At 46.3% G+C, this 26,566-nt stretch overlaps 1 protein-coding gene across 1 annotated transcript in view; it reads left to right on the forward strand.

The window, feature by feature from the left end:
* The window catches only part of LOC138488167 (uroplakin-3b-like protein 1), a 329,887-nt gene that overhangs the window by 203,332 nt on the left and 99,989 nt on the right, over positions 1–26,566 (forward strand). The window contains exon 3 of the mRNA XM_069614956.1: positions 11,915–12,143. Coding sequence (XP_069471057.1) covers positions 11,915–12,143 — 229 coding nt within the window. The remainder of the gene's footprint in view (positions 1–11,914; positions 12,144–26,566) is intronic.

Below are 26,566 nucleotides of genomic sequence, written 5' to 3' on the forward strand. Positions count from 1 at the left end.
TATAACTGTTTCTGCAGCTTTTCAGTGATCTTATATTTTGGCCATACCTTGTGAGCCGACGGGTCTATCATAAATATTAAATGACCACAATCGATTACCCTCCTCCGTAATAATTGATCCAAGTTGTAGATCCGGGGAATCAAGTAGGCAATCAACCACTTTCCAACCCAGTGTAGAGCCAAGCCAAACCAGTAGGCCTCCACTTGGTCTTCCTTTTGGGCCTTTAGCCGCTGGGATAAAAAAAATGTTTGATACCCCTGAATCATGACTGGAGAGGAGCCCCAAGTCTCATGCAATAGAATGATCTGAAACCTTCTTATAAACATACACCAATCAGGGACATCCAATAACCTACTTAATCTTGTGATGTTTTAAAACAGGAGTCTATGGCTCTCCCACCCTACTGTCTGACAGCACCCCACATGGAGTCAATCAACTTCGTCTGAGTCCCCATGTTGCCTATCAGATTTGCTGCTGCTACTCTGTGTAATATAATCAAAGCCCCACCCCTTACGTTTACATTACCCAATTCAGATAAATGATCAGAATGCTCTAACATCATTCGGAAGGAATTAGGGGCTCTTAATACGATCATAACATTCACTAGAAAATATGCTCTACCGTCCATACTCAGAAGACCTTAAACATGGGCCCATGAACATAAATTGAACCATACGTAATCAAATGTGGAGTACGGAATGGTACTCTTAGAGCATCCAAAGATGTCATCCCTGATTATTGAGAGGCAGCCTTTTACATGCCAAAACCAGTGTATACACTTATTTTAAAGGCTCTCTCGATCCTCATATATATTAGGTGACACGCGAGGCACATTGATCATAACAACTGAGGGACTACCCTTATCATTTGCAAATACTTGCCCCATTTACAGCCATACAGCGCCATCCCAATTTCCATAATTGAATTGCATTGGAGCCTGATACGGGTATACTACATGCCCCAGGACTAGAGCCCTTACCCTGATCAGTTAGGGTTAAGAGAGCGTGAGACTGGTATGTGCTTAGGTCCCTGAGTCGATATATTCTTCATGAATGCCTTTTATTAAATCCTTATGAGCCAGTACTGAGGTTGGAACAGCACAGCCAGCCCTATTTTCTCTGGTCCACACCTAGTTTGGCCAGAACTTTGTGAACTCAAAGAACCCACCTTTTCTTTAACTTCTTTAATTTCTATGGCCAGCTGTTTTAACCAATATTCAGTTTGACAAATATAAACTTTTTAGATCAGCAACAATTATTTCTACTTTGTAATTCAGTATACTGCACTTAGGATTTTGGTTCGCATCTGCATCAATAGGGCTAGTTTGTGATTCATGGGGCCTCATTCCGAGTATGGCGGTAAGGGATTCCGGTCACCGTTAACGTAATCCCTTACCGCCACATTCCGAGTTCCCTTTGCGCCCTCGTCCTTAACGCCTGCTTTAGCTTTTAGCAGGTGTTAGGGACAAGGGCGCAAAGGGGCTTTTTAGCCAATAACGGTGACCGTAAAGTACGGTCACCGTTATTTGCAATTTCCCCATTCCCATTGAGTCCTATGGGGGCTCATTTGGGAATGGGGAAGGGCCCTGGGGAATGGGAAATTACCGCCCTGGTCAACTCGGAATAGGGCGGTAATTTCCCATTCCACCAGGGCGGTGCCGGTACGGGTCCAGTGCCGACCAAGGCGCTACTACCGCCATTGGTTAGCGCCGGACTCGGAATGAGGCCCATGATCTTGAAACCTCCTGGTTGCATTTTTTGGGGTCTTACCCTTTCCACACGGCTTGACCCCAGAACCACACCTTTTGTAAGGAATTCCACCGCTGGTGTGCCTTCACAAAGTGGTTCGAATCTGTTAGCTTGCAGAACTTGGGGGTTAACTAGTAGGTTCTCATTACGGCGATTTTTCTCCATACACGCACTCTCACTTCTCTCAACCTCAAGGTGTACGTTATGGGGGGGGGGCTCATTGTAATTCAAAATCACTACTGGCTATAGAACCTCCCTGAGGCACCCCCACTGCTTGATGGTGAACTTCAATAATGTTAGTAACATTCAATCCTGCTTCCATCTCGTTACATTTAGCATCACATTTAATTTGGGGACATGTGCTTCTTTCCCCCTTCCTGTCCAGGCTTTAAATTAGTTGCAAAGGGAGCCGAGGGGTCCATGTTCCGTGCACAGAACTAGGCATCTCCTTTAGTAAACCCTCTGTTGGTAATGATACGCAAAATGCAGTAACTACATCAAGTGCACCTGTAACCGTGCAGTTTGATCTGGGTAATGAAGGCAGTTCCCTATCGCCTTTATGGCAGTTCACAGTGCTTGTGACCTTTGTATTTCTCACCTTAGCCCAAAAGTTTAAATATATACACACTTTTACTCACACTTCTGTAATTCATTTGCACCAGGAAAGTAATATTCTGTGGTGGAGGAAGGAGAGAGCCCAGTCTAGATAAGGGCGCTTCCACTCCCCCCCCACCGACCCCCACTGTTGAAATGAGAGGCACAGAGACATGTTCACGTTTCACTGGGTCCCCGTGCTGATTGCCTTATGCAGAGCGGGCAGCCCCTTTTCTTAACTCCTCTCATGTGACGTCTATGTCACACTCCTAAAAGGGGCATACACCACACTTTCATCATTAACAAAACAAAACCTGCAATACTTACACCGGGCAACAACATGTTAAACACAAAACAAATTCACCAACATTGCAATACACCTGGAAAAGTTTCAGCGTTCGTGCCGCCTGTCATTTGGGGAATGCTAATCACAAAGTCCTTCAGATACTCAGGCGGCCTGCGTTGAACCCGGCTTGGGTAGTGCCTACTCGTCTCTCCCATGTCGTTGTCTGGAGACATTCCGCCTCCTTGGTCTGCTAGGCCGTTTTCATCATCGCTGGGCACCGATCGCTCCATATCTGACTCTTCACTTTCAAACCCTTGCCATTGCGGGCATACAGCAGACCACCCTTCCTCGTTCCCATGACCGGCCGACAACCCCACCCGGTGGGAGAAATTGGCATTCCTTGTCACTGTTGCCGTGCAGTCAGAAGCTGTGACCATTGTTCCTTTCTTGTCCACAACCTCCATTGGATTGGGCTCATGGGGTAGATCCAGTTTCCCTCTCGGGTGTCTGGTGCGTACCAGCACCCGATCACCTACTTTCAGGTGATGATTCTGTATGCCTCGCCTGACAATTTCTCATTTGTTTACTTTCCTCCTTTGTTCAATCATTCGCTCCTCATCGATCACACCTGTGACGTGGTTGGCAAGTTCTGGTAGTATCCCCCTTGGGCATCGCTGGAATAAGGCTTCGGCTGGGGAAACTTTGGTCGAGCAATGGGGCGTTGTGCAGTATTCGGACAAGAACTGGTATAGTAAACATTTCTCACACTCCCCTTACCCATGTGTGATGTGGAACACTTTGCTGAGGGTTCTCATAATTCTTTTTGTATGGGGCCGTACTGACATTATTTTCCGATGATGAATCTGCAGCCCTGTGAGATATTCTGAGAAACGCCTGCTCTGGAATGGTGGGCCATTGTCAGTATATATTTCTTCAGGGAGCCCATGAGTGGCACAGATTCTTTCCAGGACTGGGCTCACGTCCTCCAGTGAGGTAGATTCCACAAATTCTACCTCAGGGTACCTTGACCATTGATCTATTAGCACAATTAAATGGGTTCCTCGGCAGGTGGACCCAAAATCCATGTGTCCCGTACCCCAGGGGATGAAGCTTCGGTCCATGGATTCTATAGGTGGCTCCTTTTGATGGGGTAATGCCGACTAATACCAGACACAATTGCGTATAAACACTTCTACCTTATCTTCCAGCCGGGGAACCACACTATTGTCCGGAGTCGGGCCTTTGTTTTTGCCACCTTTCGATGTTCTTTGTGGACTAGCTCCTGCGTGCGTGGTATTAGACTGGAGGGAATAACCAGCCTCGATCCTCTTAGTACTGCTCCATCTCTAGCAATCTCAGTTCAGATGGTATTCACCACATCTGTTCCAGGGTTCTCTTCGCCTCTTGCGTGCATTTGTTCAGTTTGTCAAGAACCCAGTTCCATCCGCCACTGGTTCCGGCTGCCTGCAGCATGCAGGGGCTGTCATCTCCAGCTGACATCCTTTGAACTTCTTCGATGGACATGGAATTTTATGTGGCAGCCGTTGACACAGTGAGTAGGAACTCCTCTACCTCCACTTGGTTTCTTGACTCTCAGGGGTGTCGGGAGAGGTAATCTGCTGCATTGGCGTTTCCTGGGTGATAAGTCAGTTTGATGTCATATTCCTGTTGGGCAAGCAGCCACTTCTGAAATCTCGCATGGGGTTTTGAGGATGAACCGACCATCATGGGGATCAGCGGCTTATCGTCGGTGATTACGGTGACTGATTTTCCGTACACGTAAAGGTGAAAGTGTCGTCCACCCCACAGCACCACCAGTGCCTTGTGCTCGATTTGTAAGTATTGCTGCTCTGTGCTTGAAAGTGCCCTGCTGGCAATGGCAACAGGGCGGGCATGCCCTTCATTGTCTGTTTGCGACAGTACTGCTCCTTGACCAAATGGACTCGAATCCACAATGATTTCTTCATGACTGTTGGGGTAAAAAAAATGCCAATGTGTCTTCTGCTTTCAGGGCACTCCTTACCTCATCGAAAGCATTTTGCTCCAACGCAGTCCACTTCCAGACACTCCCTTTCTTGCTGAGGTCACGAAGGAGCTCCGAGAGTGTAGCCAAGTTCCGTATGAATCTCCAACAGTAGGTGACCATACCCAGAAAACTGCGCACTTCCCAGGCATTTGAATGTCCTTGATTTTGTCTGGGTCTGGGGAGATAACGTTTTCTTGGAAGAGAAATCCTATCTTTTTCCGTAAGAATGCAGACATAGCCTTATGCAAGGTGAGTCCAAGTTGACGAACGTGCTGTAGCACTTTGCCCAGTCTTTCTAGATGCTCTTGTTCAGTACTGAAGTACACCATAATGTCCTTGCTTATGTTGATGTCCCCCTTTAGACCAGTCAGGGCGCTTTGGGTCGTGTTCTGAAATACTTTGGCTGCAGAGGATATGCTGAAGTTAAGGCATTTGTATCGGTAGAGCCCTTGTGGGTGGTGAATGTAGTGATGTAACGGGAGGCCAGGTCTAGTGCTAGCAGGTGGTATCCTGATCTTAGATCTAACTTTGAAAAAACTTAGCTCCTTGCAGGTCTGCTATGATGTCGTCAAGCATTGGTGTAACATGTCTCTTCCTCTTTGGCTCTGTTGGAAAGTCACATGTCAATACAGATGGCGTTGGGCTGTCTCGGCTTACTGGCAACTACGATGCGTGAGACCCATGGGATTGGGCCTTCTACCTCTTCGATGATGTCCAGGTTTACCAGGTCGTCCAGTACCTTCTCAACTTTAGCACAAAGCTGGAACAGTAGTCACCTGTGCTTGAGTGCTTGAGGGCGGAATTTTAGGGTCAATATGCAGATGGATCGGGTCTCCCGTGAACTTGCCAATACCAGAGAACACCCCAGCGAACTTGATGAGTAGGGTTTGGATGTCATGTACACAGACAGCAAAAGCGAAATTGTCAATGCGCAGAGCATTGCCGTGGCGCATCCTAGTAGCGTGACCTTGCTTACCCTTGTGACAAAGAATCTTGCTTTGATTGTAGTATCTTTGTGGTGGACTGGTGCAACAAAAACTCCTCACAGCAGTTCTGCGCCAAAAGTCTAAATCCGTACCTGAGTCTCTTTCAAGTGGGACGCATTGGATAGGCTGTGGTTGTAGTCGGTTGCCATAACACTGACAGATGCCCCTGTGTCTACAAGTGCAGAAAGTTGAGACCCACATATGTTGATGATGCACTTCGGCTGTCGCCGTCCTGAGACTTTTCTCACCGACCCACTCGATGTGAAGAACACTTCTTCCTCGTCAGTTTCTTCCTCTGTCGGTTGATCTTCATTGGTGGGAACTTGATCCACCATGGCCACGTTCTGGGCTTGTCTTTGGGGAAATTGTCTGGATGATCCTGCCGGGCCTCGCACATGAGTGGATGGCGCCAGCGCATGGCAGACTCTTGCAAAGTGGTTTGCCACCCCACATCTCCCACAGGTGTGTCCATTGGCTGGACAGTTGGCAGAGTGAGGCATATCATAGCTGCAGTTGGGACATGGCATAACTTCCGTCCGCGTTGCTCTTTCTTGCCCCATTGCGGACATCTCTCCGCTCTGCAGAAGTTTTGCTTGCTTACGGCACAGACTTCCAACGGTTGTTTCCCCATGGCAAAGGATTCTTCTACTTTCATGAACTTCATTGCTGCACACATCTTGTCGCATCTTCCGGCTCATGGGAATGCCCGAGCTCCAGGATGCGAGACAGTGTAATGTCTGGCTCTCTCAGGATTTGTCGCCACAGCTCGACTGATGAGCACTCATTGATTAACTACTGGCGCATTTCGTGTTCATCATCCAGCCACGCACATGTGGTCTCCATCCGTCACAACCTGCAATGGTAGGTGTCCAGGGATTCGCCATCTCTCCGGTCCCGTGTCAGCACTGCGACTATCGATAGGTAGAGAGTGAGATGGCGGGCTGCACTCACTGCCTGTAGTGGCCGCTGTGAGCAAGGCCCGTGTAAGGCACCTCCGATGCCACGGGCGAATGTGCCCAGCACCGCACCGCAGGAGCGGGTCCTTTCAAACAAGCCACTGTGCTCATATGGCAGACCTTCTCGTCACCAGTGTGGTGGGGGATAGAACAGTGGCCCAGTCTAGACAAGGGCGCTTCCCCCACTGCTGAAAAGAGAGGCACCGAGACAGGGTCACATTTCACTTGGTCCCCGTGCTGACTGCCTCGTGCAGCGCTGGCGGGACCTTTATTATCTCCTGTAATGTGATGTCTTGATCACACTCCTAAAAGGGCATACACCACTTACTCCAGCATTAAAACCCAGACTCTTAACGCAAGACCTAACAGGACACTGTCTGCCACAGGAATCCGCAAGAATCTACTTTCAGCGCAGGACTCCAAATACAGAAGTTAAGGGGTGGGTGAAAACTTCAGAGGACTGCTCCACGGGCCCCCGCTATAATTGCAATAGCATAAACTTGCACTCATTCATTTTGTACGTTTTTATTCTTGAGAAGATGCACACTGACTCTCAACTACCACCACCAATTATTTAGTGGCTTGGTTTGCCAACCAACAGAAATCGTTTTCAACTGATGTAAAGGCATGGGTATTACAAGCATGTTCGCCACAGCCTCTTTGGCAGATTTCATTGGCTTTTAATCCCTGAATGCTGTGTGAAAACCACCTACTATCGATCAAGGTAATTCACTGGGGGGGGGGTCCATTCTTATTTGTTTATTGTTTATCTTTGCCCAATGTGTCTTTGTAGGGCAGGGGTCTGCAACCTTGGGTTATTGTGATGTTTTTGGAATCAAACTCCCATCAGCCCGAGCCAGTTTAGTCAATGATGAGGGATCAAAAATCTGGAGAGCCAAATATTGCAGAAACCTATTCTAGGGCATACGACAGGTATTTTAATTAAAACATTTTCTCTCATTTGCGATAACTCTACACCTATCCCTGGGTCTTGCATTAGTTGGTTGAGCCTACCAATTATTTGTGTGCCCCAAAATACTTGGTAGTCTAGCAAGGCCGGGACTATGGTTTTCTCAAAAATTGGGACTGGGGGCTAAGCCGTCATTGTCCGCGGGGCCAACGGAGCAGTCCTGTAGATGCACCCAGAAGTGCATGTGGCTTATTATGTGCAAGAGGACCCACATTCACCGAGTGGTCTAATGGATTTTGGCCTACACAATTTAATGTGGTAAATAATTCAACTGGGCTTCTTGCCACAAAATTCTCCTGGTGGTCTAGTGGGGAGGACCACCTAACCCATTCCCTCATCCATTCCTACCTTAATTTAGGGCTCCTTGATGGGTATCCCAAGGAAAAGGGTTTCCTGCGGGGTGGATCTTGTCTAATGCAATTGTCCATGTGGGTCCAGCCCAGTCTCTTTTCTCTCACTGGATCCCACAATGCTCCACTCCACTGCTTCAGTCCTGGTCTTCGCTGCAGCCCAACATTCCTTCATGGCAGCTGTTGCATACACTTTTGTTCCACGGGCTATTTTAACTGTGCTATATGCAACCAGCTATATGCAACCAGCAGAGGGGAATTAAAACAAAAGAAACACTGCTACCCACACACAATCCTCCCCTTTTCAACTCTGCAGAGTAAAAGCAACAGGAAGAGCAAAGAAAAAAAGAGAACCTTCTTTTCGACACACTGCCACCAAGCAGAAATTAGCAGTCCCTGTCCCTTTATAAATATTCCAGCTTGGCGAGAGGTGATGACGCCATTGCACTGGACACAAAGTCATGCTTTGGCCCTGGTGGGTGGAGGTCCTAGCTCCAGGCTGTTTGGTGCCTCTTTCCTCCCACATTTCCCCTTACATTTGACAAATACTTCAAGGGGGCAGATTGTGTGGTCTGAGGCTTGGAGTTTGTCAGTTCACAGGAGCACAGACAGCAGCTTGGAGGGAGTGGGGGCCTGGTCATCGGCAGATAACTGTGAACATGGGCAGAAATTCAAAGAGGTGCACGCTCTACTTTTTCAGCTAAGGACCTTCTGCTTGGACATGCAATCCAATCGCCTTTCATGCACTCAAAGTCGTTCATGGATTTTTTCCTTCTGGCCAGTATTAAGTGACTTTTATGAGGCATTGTGCGCGCAGGGGCAACAAGCTAATTTCACAGTTATTTTGTGGCTTGCCAAATTGTGATAAACTATATGGTTTAATTAAGGTATCATTAATTTTATCCAGACCTTCCATATTTGGGTACACCTAGTAGGGTGACCAAGAGGGCCAGGGACCTCCCTGACCTAATGGATGGTGGCTTGGGGCAGGTATGGGTAGGAGACTCCGTCCACCCATACTTAGGCCCTGTCACTGTGCTGGGAACAATAACATGTCAGATCAAAAAGACCTGTGACTTTCCCCTTGAAAGGTGCACTCCCCTTCCCATGGCAGAATCAGCATGAGACATATACCGACTATCTCATAAGTTGAGATAATAACCCTGCAGCATTTACCATGCCCTATATGGGCACCACTGCCAACAAAGCTCTGCCAATGACCATGGACTCCTGTGCGCATGCACGAAGGTATGCAAATATGGATTGCAAAATGGCGACCACCTACTTAAAGCTGTGGCCCAGCCTCTGCATGATTCTTACATATGGACATACGTTACACTTGAGTAGGAAAAGCAATTAACCTGTAACCAATCATCCAGCAGGAACCATAATGATACACAGGTGCAGACCCTTCCATCCATTCCCCCCCTAGGAGAGATGTCTCCAAAGTGTAAAAAAGACGTCCCAGGAAGGTTGGGTGTGGGTTCTTGGAGAAAGTTGTGGTGGGTGTTTGAAGCGAGTTGACGGTTCTGGAAGAAGGCTGTGAATGGAGTGTGGAGAGGGATAGAGAGAAGCAGAGGAGGATGGAGACAAACGTAGAGAAGGGATATCAGGAGGTGGGAGGCATCAAGAGGCAGCAGGAGGGATACATCACTAGGTGGCAGGAAAGAACTTGAGAAGGTGGTGGGAAGGAGACATTAGGAGTTGGCAGTAGGGAGACTTCACGGGGCAGAAGAAGACACCAGGAGGGATCAGAAGATGGCTGTGGGAAGACATCAGGAAATGATAATAAGAAAACAGAGATGGGTTGTAGGAAGTGGGTTCCAGGAGGTATCAGGAGGAAGTCATCAAAAGGAAGTTGATGTGATGGTAGTCAGCCAGAGAGGAGGGCATGCTTAACCCAAGATAACGTATACAGTTGACACCTAGATCAGATGGTGTAAGTCCCACAGAGAGAGGAAGAACTAGCATATGGCGCTGCATCAGAGAGGAACAGGCTCAGAGGAGAAAGGTGCTAAAGAGGGTGGAAATCAGGACCAAAGAAAAGGGAAGTGATGCGGTCCTCTTTAGCTTGTTAGTGGAAACTGGGTCCTGCAAGGACAGCTGGCTTTCACTCAAAGCAGGAGATACACTCCAGCTGTATCTGAATCTCCTGGTGGAGAGACAGTGACATCTACAAGACCTACAAGAAGGAGCAGAGGTGGTCTAACACGCATCAAAACCAGGACACCAACCAGGGGACTGTCACTTACACTCTTGAGATCTTCTTTATGAGGAGATTCTTGAACTGTTGGCACTGTTGACTAAAGACTACTCTGTCATTTTACATTTAAATGTGAATCCCAGAGAAGAGTTTGTGTGTTACATAAACCCTTTTATTTCTAAAATTACGCATAGACTCCTTGTGAACCCCTCTTAACTTTGTGACAAACCTCACAGGAAGCAGGTAGATGGCACCTGCATGTTCTTTGTAGCTAAGGGTGCAGTGTTATTCTTTTATATGTGTTTGCAGGATGCACTATCACCTAGCTTGAATGTATCCTGACTTTTTTCTTCACCCATTATTTCTCCTCCTCTGCTCCCATACAGTGAAACAGACTGTTAGTATTAGTGTACTTTATGGCTCTGCCCCCAATTGTTGTTGCTTTGAGATATATTTCTGTGAAATTGCAATATACTAACACACTTAATTCACTCACTCACTAACAAATCGATTGCCATTTGCTGCATATTTGGCGGTTATTGTACTTAATTACTCTCAGAACAGAAGTCCCCAACGTCTTTTTATTGGGCCCAGCATCCCTCAAGAAGAATGGTGGGGGAGGAGCAGTCATGATTGAAAAATGTGTTTTATCTAGTAAAGCCTAATATTGATACATTGCAACAGGTCCTTGGCCAGAATCAGAAAAGAAAACTGTTTTGGAGAGGGTCTTTGTAAAAATTTCCATCAACATTAAGCAATAGAGGAGCTTGGTTTCAATGTGAATTAAGTTATTTGTATCTGTCTTTTTCTGTTCTCTATGGTGCAACTGGTGGGTAATACATTGCATGTTAGAAAATTGGTGTGGGGTTGAGGAACTGTCCCCAAGAAAATGAATCTTGAGGTTCCCGGAGTCTAGCAACAAGTCCTAACCCAGATTGTGCATAAAATAGTCTGACGTTGGCAGTGCATCTTTCTAATTTTGGGCTGTGAAGGGGGCCGTTGAGCTGGATGTCTCTTAGAGGCTTGGGCCTCATTACGAGTTGGGCGCTGGGCTATTAGCCCTACCGCCAAAGCCCCCGGCACTATTAGCGCCGGATCACGGGTTTTGCAGAACGGTTGGTTCCCATTCTCCATTGGGCCCATTCGGGAATTCCCCATTGGGCCCATTGGCAAAATCGCAGCGGATTAGCTCCCCCGGTGAAATGGTAGTTTAGCAGTCACCTCAATACGGCAGGTTATGAAGGATGATACAAGCAACACCCTTCACTTTTCTATCAGCTACATCTGGTTTGAATTCAAATTGAGATTATGTGCATGATACAACACAGTGCCGTAGTACAAAAGCCTCTTTCCAACATAGAAGACGTATAAATAACTTTTTTCAAACTGAGATATCATAAACCTGTGAAAAATGTAAAATTATAGTGCTTCATTAAATCGTAATAAAGTTGTGTGAGTAAATGGTTCCACTTACCATCAGAAAGACTGCCTGACCACTTGTTACTAAGAGGGGACTTTGGATCACACAACCAGCAGTGTTCGTTTTGTCTCCTTATGTCAATGTGAAACATGCTTGAAACACTTGTGTACGAGCGTGATACAAATTAAATATCATCATATCATGCTTTGTATAGCACACTACAGTCATTTGTGTGACTTCAAAGTGCTTGACCATTGTCTGAAAGTGCAGTCACTGCACAGCTCAGGTATCTGACTGTATGGTGCCTTCAATGTGTATTGCCCACAAGTTGTTACTATGTAATCAGATTTGGTTCTCTATTCTATTTTGCTGCAGAGATGATCAATTTTAAAGCGGATGGCTTCAATGTCCTGAAAAAGCCAGCCTACCAAGACTTTCAAACTAGTTCTTACTACCTGACCCTCGGCACTCAAGCAGTCAACTTCCCGTGTGACTCAAACAGGGCCCCGATCAGGGTGCTCCGTGTTGGTAACAGCAGCAGCTGCACCAGAGACAGAAGCAAACCTGACTGCAACGGGCCCTTGCCATCTTCTGGGCCCTACAGGTAAGATATGTGTGCTCCTTCAAGAGAATGCTGATCCAGAGATAAAACCAGCACAGTTAGGCCCTTCCTGTCCTATGTGGATGACCTAGTTCTCGTTAATAATGACCCTGCAGAGGCTTATCCCAGCTGATCCTTATGTCTAATGAATTCAGTAACATGTCTGTCCAAAAACTGAACAGAGATAAAAATGATTTCAACTTTGTGGAATATCAAGGATTTCGAGCCCTCAGACAATATGATCGAACATGTTACATTTTTAAATTTAGAGATCAGATGAGCTCCACATAAGTTAGTCCCGGTTAATTACTCATGAGTCTTACGTGAATGTCAGAAACCTTGGGATGGTATGCACAGTCTTCCAATTTCACTTGTAGAACCTATTAAACCTATTAAAATGAGCATTGTATATATATGTCTTTATAGACTAAGCAGTATCTCAACTCATTTGCCTTGCCAACACATTGACTGATGTAACTCAATGGTTAAAAGCTTTCTTTGGATATAAGAAGGCTAGGCACAAATGTCTGAAGTTAAAACATTCCTGGTTTAAAGGAGGCTTGCACTGCCTGATATTCAGTAATATTGCTGGGTTGCCGCAACATATGTATTAACAGCTTTTGGCTGTCAGGTATTTTTAAATTGATTCCGGATATGCTTTTAATTAAGATGGACTGCTTTCTATGAACCTCATTTCTTTGAAGAGGTCCATCTTAAAACCCATGAGCCCGAAGTCTGGAATTGGCGTGGTATCTGTACGCACATGGGAATTTCATAATTGCAAACTCGTACACGGCTGAATCTTAATATGCATTGAGCCGGCTGCACTTTGCATAAGGTGGGCACAGTTTGAGAGGCTTCTGGTATTTTGTCTTCAGATACCATATGCAATGATGATCTTTTGCACACCTTCTAGGATCTACAGCCCAAGCATCAGATTCCCAGGTATTCTTTCTTCAAATGCTTTCAATTAAGTACCTCCATAGCATTCATCGCTGGTATCCAAATAGCAGTCCTCTTTCCTGGGGTTATAGGTTTTCATCTCGAAAGAGATGAAGTGTAAACATACCATTGGCATTTATAAATGTAATGTGCTCTTGGATGAACTTAATTAGGCTCCAGACCATGCTTGCAAAATGGATAGCTTAGCAATGTCAAAAAATATGGCTCTGGTACCTTCACTATACTTACAACTTAATAAGATGCTGACCAGGATGTATTTAAGATTGGCCAAAATCAACACATGGGCCCTCATTACAAGTCAGGCGGTGGACCATGGTGCTATTAGCACCATGGTCCATGCCGGATTCCGCCATGGTGGATGGCGGAATTACCGCCCCATTCCAAGGTGAGTGGGGCGGTAATTCCCCATTCACCATTTGCCCTTCCCCATTCCCATTTTTGCCCCATAGGGCATAATGGGGATGGGGAAGGCGCTAATTACGGCACCGTAAATTATGGTGCCGTAATTAGCACCAAGGTCGCTTAGCGCCTTGGACTTTAACGCCTGCAAAAAGCAGGCGTTAAAGTGTGAATCAGGTGTTAAGGGTTAACGCCGCCGATGGCGCCGTTAAACCCTTAACGCCTGACTTGTAATGAGGGCCATGGTGCTCTAAACAGTTAGGATGTATCGGCCGTGCTTTAAAATATGCAGGCCTTACCTGTACTGTCAGGGTGACTGTTACTGTGCTCCCAGAACTGAGACCAGACACATTAATATTTCACGTTTCTTTCTTATAAAGGGCTCAATTATTAACAGAATGGGCCACAATTCTTGTAACACACAATACTATTAAGCGTCAGGATGATAGGTTATAGGTTATAATGCGAGGGAGGGGTCAGTGCGGTTATAAAGTAAGAGTTCCAAAGAACAGTGTCCAGACCCTCTTGCACTGGCAAGGTACTCAGTGTTTCCTAAGTTTGACACAACTAAAGGTTCAGTGACGGGTTCAAATCAAAAATTCAAAGTTCTTCCTATGTTTAAAACAAAGTCCTCCTCCCCCCACCAAAAGGATGACAACTCGTCCCCTCTTGGGGTTTATGACATAAGGATTGTCTCCTCCTCTGACACTCTCAGTGGGCAGTGGGTTTTTCCAGGCCATGAACCCCAACTCCCAAGCAGATGGATTCTTCTACGGGTTTCCCGACCGTTGCGTCCTAAGCCTTCACCCTGGGGTTCACTGCCAGTAGAGCAGATTGAGTGTCCCACCAGGCTGAGCGCATGCTCGACCCTTGAAACATGTCCTGGTGTGCCCTGGTTTGGTTCAGCAGAGAGGCTTAGCCCGATCCTTCCACTCCACTGACTTCCCCTGTCAGTGTACTATCTAGGGCCCTTCTCCATCATTAATAAACCTATACTTCTCCATCATGGGATCTTCATTGATAATTGTAAATACGGAACATCTCTGAACTGGGGCGAGATCTCGGAACACATTTTTAACATAGAAAAAAAATTATCTTTGTAAAAAAACAAAAACACATTTCATGACCAGCAAATCGTTTTGAAATGAATACAACCTATGTAGTCAACTATGACTTTCAGTTTTCCCCCATTTATTTATTTCCAGGTGCCACAAGATAAAAGAAGGGGGGGACATAGGAGAAAAACAACAATAACAGTCCTACTAAGCCTTGTCACATTTGGATCGTGCACGTGCAGTGTCAAAAGGACAGGGGGCAGGTTTGGGTAAATGAATGGGATAGGGGGAGGAAGAAAGGGGAAGGGAGAAAGGGGGAAGTGCTGGAGGGAGAGGACACAGGGGACTGGGAAAGTGCTAAGGGTTGGCCGGGAGGCTAGTGCCAGGTGGTAATGCAAATGTAACAGCCTCAGGAGGCCAATCAGGGAAGGGGTGCGAAGGGGAGACTGCACAAAGGATGGCCTGACCCCAGCGAGGCTCATAAGGGACACAGGCAACCAGTCGTAGAGGCAGGAGGAAACTAGCAGGAGACCCAGCTCAAGATGAAGAGAGGCCGGGAGGCCGTTCCAGAGGGAGGCTCCTGCAGAGAGAGGCTCTTGCAGAGGGCGATCTACGCTCCAGTGTCTGATTGGAGAAACAACTGATCTGCAGAGAGTTGGAGCTAGAGGACCAAAGGACTCTAGCAGGGAGGTATTTAAGGAGAGAGAGTTGAATGTAGCGCTGTTCCAGGCACCAGAAAGCCTTGTGGATGATGTAGAGCAAGGTTGTCCAACATGCGGCCCGAGGGCCGGAATGCGGCCCTCCAAGCCATTTTATGTGGCCCTCGAAGCCCAAGAGCACAGACAAAGCATTAGGATACTTTTGTATGTTTTGTGTTTATTTTATACGCCGCGGGCGTTGTGGCTGCAGTTTCAGGGTAGGAATTTTAGTCCACACGCATTACGATTTCCATTGGCTGAGAAACTGGTTACCATGCAAGGCACGTTGTAGTAGTGGAAATAAATAAAATAAATAACTTCCTTGAATGGTCACAGTATTTCCATTGGCTGTTTCTCAGTCAATGGAAATCATAATCACGTAATGTGTGTGGGTGGAGTGACGGAAACACAGCGCCACCTTCACACATCTGCGTTGCCGAGCCCAGGGCAGAACCTGCGTGAGCCAGCAGCTCAGCCCAGCCCAGGTTCACAGTACTGCTGGCCATATTTTCCAATGTATGTTTGCGGCATGCAGTGCATTTGAGCCTCCGAGCCTCCGAGATACTGCTGGCCAGATACACCGAAATACAATTATCTGACCAGCAGTATCTCGGAGGCTCAAAAGCAGCGTGGGCTACCTTAATGTTTGAACATTCCGCCTCGGGAGGGAGGGTACAATTTGCATCACTTTTTGAAAAAAACCTCCCCCTTGGGTACTTTTCAAATTGCGTCACAAAAGTAATGAATTCCCACATGATTTTACTGCATGTGCAAATTAATTCCTTGCCAAAATGGCTAGGCAACACAATCACGCCACACGCACAAAAGCAGAACAGCAGGTAAAATGCCTGGGGCTCTATCCAGTTTTTGTTTTTGCAACTGACAAGTGCTAACCTGGATGAGGCAAAACAGCCCTTGGGAGGTGTCTGTGACCCTGTCGGAGGAAGGCCAGCTGCAGGAGTACTTTTTCAGAGCGCATAACACTGTAGCCCACCAGATCCAAGACACTGTGGGCTTTACAGCAGACACCATGAGGTCAATTCCCTCCCCAGTTCCTACAACATGGCCCTCAGCTCAGCTGGAGTGATCTGAGTACCGGTGCACCAGCTACCCCTGGGCGGTGGGAGAGGAGGGCACCCGGCTATGTCTAGTTCTTCATACTCTCTCTCCCTTTGAATTCATGTTCAAAATCTTTAATTCTCCTCATGCAATCTCATTCCTAATCATCTACCGCCCCCTGGCCCTGTCGGCTCCTTCTATGAGGACAATGACTATCTCCTCAGCCTCATTTCCCCCAGCCCAACTCCACTACTTGTACCTGCCGACTTTAATCTCCATCTCTCTTCTAACCCTCCCTCCTCTCCTCTCTTATCCATCCTTGACTCCTACCTTCTCTCTCCCCTCCCATCCACTCCTACTCATTAATCTGGCTTCACTATTGACCTAATCTTTACCTCCTCTTTCACCGCCTCTCCTATTTCCACTTTACCCAACTACCTATCTTATCACTCTTTACTGTCTTTTTCCCTCACCTCCTTCTTCTCCTCACCCTTCTTCTTCCACTATTGACCTAATCTTTACCTCTTCTTTCACCGCCTCTCCTATTTCCACTTTATCCAACTACCTATCTGATCACTGTTTACTCTCTTTTCCCCTCACCTTCTTCTTCCAGTGTGACCTACGCAGCTTTATCTCTTCTCTATTCCTTGCATCCTGCTCCTCCTCCTTCTCACCCTCCCACTTCTCCTCCCTCTCAGCCTCCGACGCCTCCTCCATCTTAACTTTCTCTCTCTTCTACTCTTGATCTTCTTTACCCCCTCTCTTCATTTCGCCCTTCTCGCCGACCTGCTCAACCTTGGCTTTCATCTCATCTCTCCTCCATGTGCCGCCTCCTTAGGCGCCTTGAATGTCTCTGGCTCAAACACTCCACCCCCTCTAACCAATCTGCATACTTCTCCTATCATACCCACTACGACTCCTGCCTCAACTCCGCTAAATGCACCTACTTCTCTGACCTTCTCCAGTCTCAGTCCTCCCACCCTCGCCGCATCTTTCAAACCTTATCCCGACTTCTCTCTCCTGCTACCCCTGATCCTTCCATCACCTCTCCTCTCTCTGCTACTGATCTTGCCTCCTTCTTTTCTAACAAAGTCCTCAATCTCCACCAAACTATCCTCTCCTCCCCCTCTTACTCTCCTCCTCCACCTCCTCCTCCTCTTCCCCCATCCTCTTCCATGTCCTCTTTTACTCCTGTCACTCATTCCAAATTTACCCTCCTTCTAACCAAAACTCATCCTACTGCTTCTCCCGCTGACCCCATTCCTACCCCCCTCATCCCTAAAATCTACCCCCTCCTCAAAACCCCATCTCACCTCCTTTTTTAACATCTGCCTCTCGACTTCCACTTTTCCTACTCCTTTTAAACACGCGACCATATTCTCAAAAAACCTTCTGCTAATCCCCACCTTGCATACAATTATCGCCCCATCTCTCTCCTATCCTTCCTCTCCAAACTTCTCGAATGTATTGTCTATTCTTAACTCTCTTCCTTCATCTCTAACCACTCCCTCCTTCCCTCTGCCCAATCCGGCTTCCGCCCTCTACACTCCACTGAAACTGCCCTCATCTCTGTTCTTAACTCTCTCCTTTCTGCACGCTACTCTAAGAACTCCATTCTTATTCTCCTTGACCTCTCCACTGCTTTTGATACTGTTGACCATCCTCTTCTCCTCAACTCCCTCTCCTCATTTGGCCTCAAAGCCTCTGTCCTTAACTGGCTCTCCTCTTATCTTTCTAACCACACCTTTTCTGTCTCCTGGGGTGGCTCCACCTCTCCCACATATCCTCTCAACCATGGCATCCCCCAAGGTTCTGTCCTTGGCCCCTTTCTTTTCTCACTCTATACTTCCTTCTTAGCTCCTATCATCTCCTCATTTGGTATCTTGCACCATTTGTATGCTGATGATACCCAGCTTTTCCTCTCCTTCTTCTCTCACGACATTCACGATAAACTCTCTTCTTGCCTTTCTGCTATTAAATCCTGGATGTCTTCTCACTTCCTTACTCTTAATGCTGAAAAAACTGAACTCCTTTTCTTCCCTGCCAACACTCTTCCTCCTCCCTCTCCTCCCTCTTTCATTCTCTTTCCCCCCTCCCAACTCTCCTTCTCTCCCCATGCCCGTAACCTTGGTCTTCATATTGACACTCACCTCTCTCTATCTCACCACATTTCTCTTACTGCCAAGTCTTGTCGCTTTCACCTTCACAACATTCGTAAAATTCGACCCCTCCTAACCTGTCATGCTATTAAACTCTTCATTACCTCCCTCACCTTCTCCAGACTTTTCTACTGTTCCTCCAATTTCTTTGGACTCCCCTCCTCTCACCTCTCCCCACTCAAATCTCTCTACCATTCCGCCATCCGCTCCCTCTGCCTTCTCTCACCTCTTGACTCCATCTCCTCTTCTCTCACCTCCTTAGGCTGGCTCTCATTTCACTTCCAGCTCAAATTAAGTTCCTCTGTCTTGTCTTCAAATCCCTCTATGGACTTGCCCCCCCACCTACCTTTCCTCCCTTCTTACTTTCTATACCCCTTCTCGTTCTCTCCACTCTGCTGATCTTTTCCTACTCTCTACTCCTCCACCACCCTGCGCCCCCTCCCGTTTACGCTCTTTCCAACTCCTCGCTCTTCTCTAAAATCTTATCTTTTCCATCCCCCCAACACCTTTCGCTTCCTCTCCTATTTCTCCCACCACCTCATCACTCACCTCCTACTCCCTCTTACTTCTGTACCTTCCTCTCTACTCCCTCCTACCATATCTCCTGCTTTCCACTCTTCTCCCTCACACCTTCTTGCCTCCCCTCTTACTTCTGCTTCTACCTCCACTCATACCTCCCATTCCCTCTCACACCTCTGTCCCTCTCCACTCTCACCTTACCTCAGCAATAATGTAAATTGGTCCTTGTACTGTTTTCTAGTAGTGATTCAATTGCCATTTTATGCTTGTTGTATATTTCTTGTTACTCATGTAAAGCACTTTGGATTAAAGTGCTATATAAATTCAATCAAATACAAATACTTTAAGATTGTGCTCACTTTGCGTTTCTTCAATTAGGTTCACCTTTGGGTGATCACTTTTCCCCATTTTATCTGTTGAATGGGATTATGCTTCTTTCATTAACACAGAAGTAATGAATGTGTATTACATAGATAAGCTGCCATATGTATTGAGCACAACACTGCACAGACAGCATCAATCATTAACACAGAAGTAATTAATGTGTATTACATAGATAAGCTGCCATATGTATTGAGCACAACACTGCACAGACAGCATCAATCATTAACACAGAAGTAATTAATGTGTATTACAGAGGTAAGCTACCATATGTATTGTGCACAACACTGCACCGGAAGGATCAATCATTAACACAGATGTAATACATGTGTATTACAGAGATACGCTGCCATATGTATTGGGTACACTCCACAGGCAGCATCAATCATTAACACAGAAGTAATTAATGTGTATTAGAGAGATACGCTGCCATATGTATTGGGCACATTGCACGGGCAGCATCAATCATTTACACAGAAGTAAGGAATGTGTATTACAGAGGTAAGCTGGCATATGTATTGGGCACACTGCACATGCTCAGGCAGCATCAATCATGCTTTGTAAAGGACAATGTGGGCCTACATTGGGAACAGCTAGGATAGACATGTTGCTACAGAGGCATATTTTGGGCACAACTAGCAGGATAGTATGTTACATCAGTGACAGTGCTGTCTTACACTGTGGACACATATAGCATTAAAATGTGTTGTGTTGTAAAATGTTCTTGCCTGCTGTTGGTGACATGGAATATTCATGTTCACCTTTAGAACTGATTATGAAATGATGGCTTTTGGTCAGTTTTTCTGCTGTAAAATGCACCATTTCAACACCATATTTGAAAATAAATTCTTGGAGAGGGAACCCCCCAAACCCTCTCTAGATCCTTATAGCTCCCTCGGTCGCCCCCACTATTTCAGGAAAATATGAACACATACACACTGAAAGAAATCACAAGCACCTGACCTTGTATCATTTGATGGAGGGGCTCCCTAACATACTCACTGCCCCTGACACCAAAAGCTATTTTTGGGACTGCATTGCCGCATCACTGCCTGCTATTGCATCAAAGGTCACACAATATCGCTTTTTAATAAACTGCTTTGGGTGAGGTTGTTGACATTTGGCTCGCCGGCCCACTGGGTGACAAAAAGTTAATGCTTCGGCCCCACAGTCAAAAACGTTGGACAAGCCTGATGTAGAGGGTCTTGAATATGATCCTTGCAACCCCTGGGAGCCAATGGAGAGATTTGAGGGCTGTAGAGCTGCGGTCCCTGGGTTTGAGGCCAAGGATAAGTCTTGCAGTCCTATTCCTGATTAGTTGAACAGGGTGGAGTGAGGAAAGAGGCAGATTAAGGAAGAGGCTGCTGCAGTAGCTAAGCCTAGAGAGAACTAGAGCTATGGAGACATGGAGTTTCTGGGGGAACTTGAGGAAAGGGAGAATGCCTCTGAGTAGGTGAAGCTGATAGTGGGCCTTCTTGGCAAGGTCAGCGATATGAGGTGAGGAGAGCGAGGAGCCGAAGATGACAACCAGGTGTTTAGCCTCAGACGAGGGTGAGGGCAGGGGGCCCAAGGAGGATAGCCAGAGTGTAGGCAGGAAGGAGGGAGTGAGGGTCCCAATGAGAACGATCTCAGTCTTACTGGCGTTAAGGCAGAGATCATTAGCAGCGCACCACAGGCGGACAGACTCCCTGTAAAAGCTGCTCTAAACAACAGAGGAACAATGGCTTGATAGGTGCTAGAAAGATAGTTTCAGTTATGCAAGACTGTGAGGCAGATTCTCTAAACAAGCACATCTCAATGAGATGTGCAATGGTGCAAAGATACCCTGCGCACATCTCATTGAATATGGCAAATTCACAAACAAAACACCAAATAAAACTCAGTGCCAGATTCTCAAATCATTTTTTTTCTGCAAAAGAGGAGAAGCGCTAGCGAATCACCACACTTTCTCTAAAAAAAGGAGAAGCCCAATTCACAAACTGCATCTGAATGAGCGCATCTTAAATGCACTCATGTAGATGTTCTCCCCCCCCCTTTTGCATAAAATATGGAGGCATTTCAGGGCAATTAAAAGCACATCCCGAATTCACAAATAGGATGCGCTTTTAAATACACTGAGCCTCATTACAATACCGGCGGTAGCCGTGCCGGTATAATTTTTTTTCCAGCGCCCAGGAATGGGCAATTACCAGGTCATTACTGCCCTGCCAGACCCATAATTTGGCCATTTGTGGGTGCCGGAAAAAAATGCTCCCCATTTCCATTCGAGCCCCATAGGGCTCATTCAGAATGGGGAGGCCAGATGCACCGGCACCATTCATAATAGTGATGCCATGCTCGCAGGTGCCAGCACACCCTCCGTACTGTTGTTACCGGACTGGCAAACTTATAATGAGGCCCAATGAAATGAGGGTCATCCCCCTGCACCTTTTAAAACAGGAGCTGGGGAGGGTCCCTTCTGACCCTGTCATGATTTTCTTTTGAAGTGTAACAGCCGTCACACTTGCATTTCCACCCCCAAACGGAAATGCTTTTTTTAAGGCATTTTACGCCTTTTTTATTTATTTATTTAACATTTATAAAGCGCTCACACAGCCCGCAGGCATCGAGGCGCTGTTACAGGAATTGTTTGTTTTTCTTAGTTGCGTAATTGTCTTAGTTACCTATTTATAACACGCTTAAACACCCAGAGGTTTCTAAGCGCGGACCCGGGGATCGAACCTGTTGTTGCTTCGTGTCGTCTTGCTTCCAAGCCATGCACGCTGCCTCTGAGCTATCCTCCCGGGACACAGCCTTTCTCCGTGAAATACGCTGCTAGCAATAATGTGGTTGCTGGGAGCCTGTCATACATTAGTGTCGGGAGCGCAGACCTGACACTAATCTATGCAAGGGGCTGGTCAGTGTATTTTTTCACAACTCTCCAGCCCCTCCAGATATGCTCAGGTCCCCTTTGTGAATAAGGTGACCAGATCATTTCTGAAAATGGCACAAATGAAAGGAGCGTATTCTTTGCGCTCTTTTCTTTTGCACTATGTTTTGAGAATCGGGCTCCCTGTTCGCAAATATCCACAAATGTTGGCGCATAAGAGGTGCATAAAAGTAGGCATTTAATGGCACATCTGATGAGATGCACACATGTTTGGGGCATCTATGAGATGCCCACTTTCGTATGTGCAAATGCTGACATAAGAATTACTTTGTGCCAAAACCATGTGCATCTCATCAAAGAGTGCATCTACCCTAAAAAACACAAGCAAAGTATTTCGGGACCATTTGTTTAATGTTCATTCGCTTATTTTTCTCTTATGTGAATAATAAATCCGAGAACAAGGCAATGGATATTTTTGACTTTCAGCTTTGTGGTGGGTTTACTTTGTAAAGTGGATTACTTCCCATGGGAGTAAGTGTGCACCATTTAGGTGGTAGTTTCACGATGCCATTCGCGAACATAATAGAGAGATGTATATGATTGTGTTGATGTTGTGAGGTCCTGTTATACATGATCCGCAGGAGCTGCCTAACCCCACACCCCCACAAGGGCGTAGCTAACAGCTGATTATAGTAACAGCTGAAACTCGAAACACCCAAGGGGAAAAGGGGAAGTGGATGGGAAAAAAAAACATTTTCTGGTCTTCTAAAATTCGTGGAGATTTGTGCTGCACCTCTAATTGCCTAGAGGAGAGTCTAGCAGAACACATGACAAGAAGCTCTGCATTTAAACTCTAATCTTTTTTTCCAAGAAACTGGAGAATGTTCTACTAAAATGTCTTTTTGAAAATCTTCTTGATGCTCTTTCTTATTTCATGCTTTATTCAGGGTGCAGACCTTTGCTACGACTCGCTTCTTTGCATATTGGAATGAAGAAGAAAACTTAAATCTATTTAATGCAATACATAGCTGTGTTCTATAAATATCTAACTACTGTATTCCTATTTTCTAGATTAATCCTTATTAATTTAATTGTCTTTTCTATTTCTTATTCATGTTTAATTTAGCAAATAAAGTGAACTGTCCCATTAAACAGGCAGCTAGAGACACTATTCTCCCAAAGATTTCTCAGAAGCTCTGATTCATTGTGCATTCGATCAGAGACGCTACTCTCCTCATCGTTGTTCTCTCGTTCCAGTCACTGTTTAAAAAAAATATATATATTAAGTATTCAAGATATGTGTAAAGGCTCACTCCCCGACTTACACAAGAAATACCAAAAAATATGAGACACCCCAATGGGGAATGAGACTAAGAGAACAGGTTGCAAGAGTTAAGATTTGTTTATATAAAATTGGCATCCAGAGAACTCTGCTGCCTCGAGAGCGCTCTGGCAAACATTACAAAATCATGAACTTATCAAGGGACAAAGCATCATCAATGACATCACTCTATACGGGACTACAATTGCTTGGGATTGGATGAATGACATGGATACATATGGAACTGTGTGCGCTGCTTCACCCGGATTGGTTGCTCCATTGGCGGGAGGGTGAGCGTCACACGGTCCGGATGCCAGCGTCCAGGAGGAGTGAGGGTTAGGTCACGGTGAGGTAGGGCAGACACTAACTAAGCTAGCATGAAAATCTACCATTAGACATGTAATAAACAATGATCATTAGTATATTCTTAAGTAAATCCTTGTAAACCTATAAATTGCATGCATATAATCAGAACATCACTCATTGGGACTTATATGGAGTACCAGGCTTAGGGGGTCTTGATCAGTGTGATAAGATTGATCATGGGGTGGGCCTCTGCGCATCAAAGCAACTATGGGGCACGCTGACATTTGTTAGTTCTAGGGTGCAATATATTGTGACAGAGGTCTGGGTTTAGTAGGGGGCACACTGGGGTGGGCTTCACAGAAGGGTCACACTTCTGGTACATCAAGGGAATACCTTTGGGGTGTACAGGGTTATAGTGGCAGACATTTTCCAACAGCAGGGGTAAGAGGGCACAGGCAGGTTTGTGGAGATGGATGAGCTACAAGTTATTGCTTGGGCCGGTTCACACACAGGACAGTGATCTCAGAGGATGAGTGAGATGTTACATTAGTATATTTGTTTCAATTATCCCCGCCACATCCATGACAAATGGAGCTGTGAAGCTTTCAGACGGAGTGAGGAAAGGTGGGGTCCATGAGCCCGGTGTGCGCGGCACTGCAGAGGGGAGAAAAGCCTTTTCGTATTATCGCAGTGAGGCCTAGTCCAAAGATGGAGTTGAGGGCACACACAATGGAAGCCAAGTGTCCCTCACAACAGCCCCGCTTATGCTAATGTTAACATGCGGGCAATGGAGGCGTCCCCCGCTATTGTACGAGCAAGTGGTCCACATCGTGCTGAATGTCTGAGTGCGGCCTAAACTACCCCTCGCTCCCACACATTCCCCCCTTTCGTTACATCTAAAGTAATGAACTAATCGTTTTTATTATTCTCCCTCTGATAATACTCTGCTTCTTGTACTGCCTCATTCCATGCCGGTGTAGCTTTTATTGGCATCCAAGCCATACAGACAACTCTTAGGCTCTACCCTCTCCTTGCATATTCATCAGATGTGCATGTCATGTATATACCTCCATCCCCATCTAGATCCACCCACACCTCCCTGTACCATTGCAACTCCCGTTGCTCTTTAATTGTGGTGTGGTATAGGTTGTCTACCCTGTCCCCATGCTGGTGATAAACAGCTGTTAGGCGATACTTTGGTGGGTTTGACTCCCCAGTTTGTATTTGAGCATCTGTCATGGTTGCTACCATTGTCGCTTTGCCCATTGTTACCATCATCATTGTTGAACTAGGCATAGACTTTGCACAACCTTGTATGCCCAAATGGCACACAAACAAAAACAGCAAAAGAAAAACGATGACTGGAACAAAAATGTTCATCATAATGCTGAACCACGAGGGTATCCAGTTGAACATGTTATCGACTCTATTGCTCCTTCTGTCCGCATTCTATCCCCCAGGCTGTGTACTGCCGAGATGACGTGAGGGTCCCATTATCCGCATCTTCAGAAGGTACGAATGTACAGCACGCGCTTCCGATTTTTCAGCAAACACCGCCGTCCATAGCTGTGAGAATGTCTAGGATGTACCGGTTCTGCATTGTCATTAGGCGCAAGGTGCGGAGTTCCACCTTGATCACATTAAATCCCTCTTCAGTGTAGTTGGCCAGTTGGATCAGTTCCCAGAGGACGATTTGCAGCCATTTGGCGTTTGTTCGCGCCTGAAGTCCTTGCGTCAGTAGGGAGGCAAAAAATGTTTCAGCCGAATTGAACAATTTATATTTATCAGGAATCTCAGCGAGGAGGTTGGATGATTCGCTGGAGTTATAGTTGGATGACCTCCTTTTGCGGGACACTCTGTCTCATAACTCATTTTCAGACAGAATGTTGTATGTGGAAGGCTCTGTGGTTGCTGGTTGGAGTGCTGCCGATATGTCAGCCGAATCTCCTGCTGCCGATATGCCAGCCGAATCTCTCCCCCCTTGGATATGGCTTTCTGGAATTATCATTAGCGCTGAATCCAGGGTGGCCAGGGTGCAGGTACCCTTCCATGATTCCGGTAGATGCAGGTAGGCTTCCTTGCCACACACACAATACATGTCCATGGGCGCTGCTGTGCCTTTTTTCATGTCTAGAATGATGATTGTTTTGTTGCATTGCCTATTAGGGCCCATTTGTACATTCCCTTCTCCATGGAAACAAAGTTTGTGCGGAATTTCCTTCTGTGTTTTGATGGGTTTCTCAAGTGCAGTAACCCACGTGAGCTTTGCAATGTGCTGGGACCAGCGGGAGTCTCGTGATGCCACTTGTTTTCTGTGAACCTTGTCGCTTTGATAACAAAAAATGGTTCTTTAATGCAAATCACTCCTTGCGTCTTGCTCGTGCAGGTTTTCTTATTCTGCAGCATTTCTATTGTAACTGTGTGTGACTAGAAGGTGCTCCGAATCCTACATAATGCGAGATGAATTAAACATTGGGCATCCGACAAGGGCACTTTTTGAGGTATAAGTATTTAAGTTGTACCTGAAGCGCGCGGTATGAGAGAGCAGACACAGCAGTTCTCATTAGTGGCTTGTTTTGCTGTTGCACTCATGTCTGAGTACCACTTGTTTGACTGATCTGGGTGGCGGGGGTCTTCAATTTCATCTAATCCCAGGCCATGGTGTACATCATATCTTTTCCCTCTGGCCCCCCTTTT

The sequence above is a fragment of the Ambystoma mexicanum genome, chromosome 9, assembly GCF_040938575.1.
Source record: "Ambystoma mexicanum isolate Mex_15411 chromosome 9, UKY_AmexF1_1, whole genome shotgun sequence".
Taxonomy (NCBI): Eukaryota; Metazoa; Chordata; class Amphibia; order Caudata; family Ambystomatidae; genus Ambystoma; species Ambystoma mexicanum.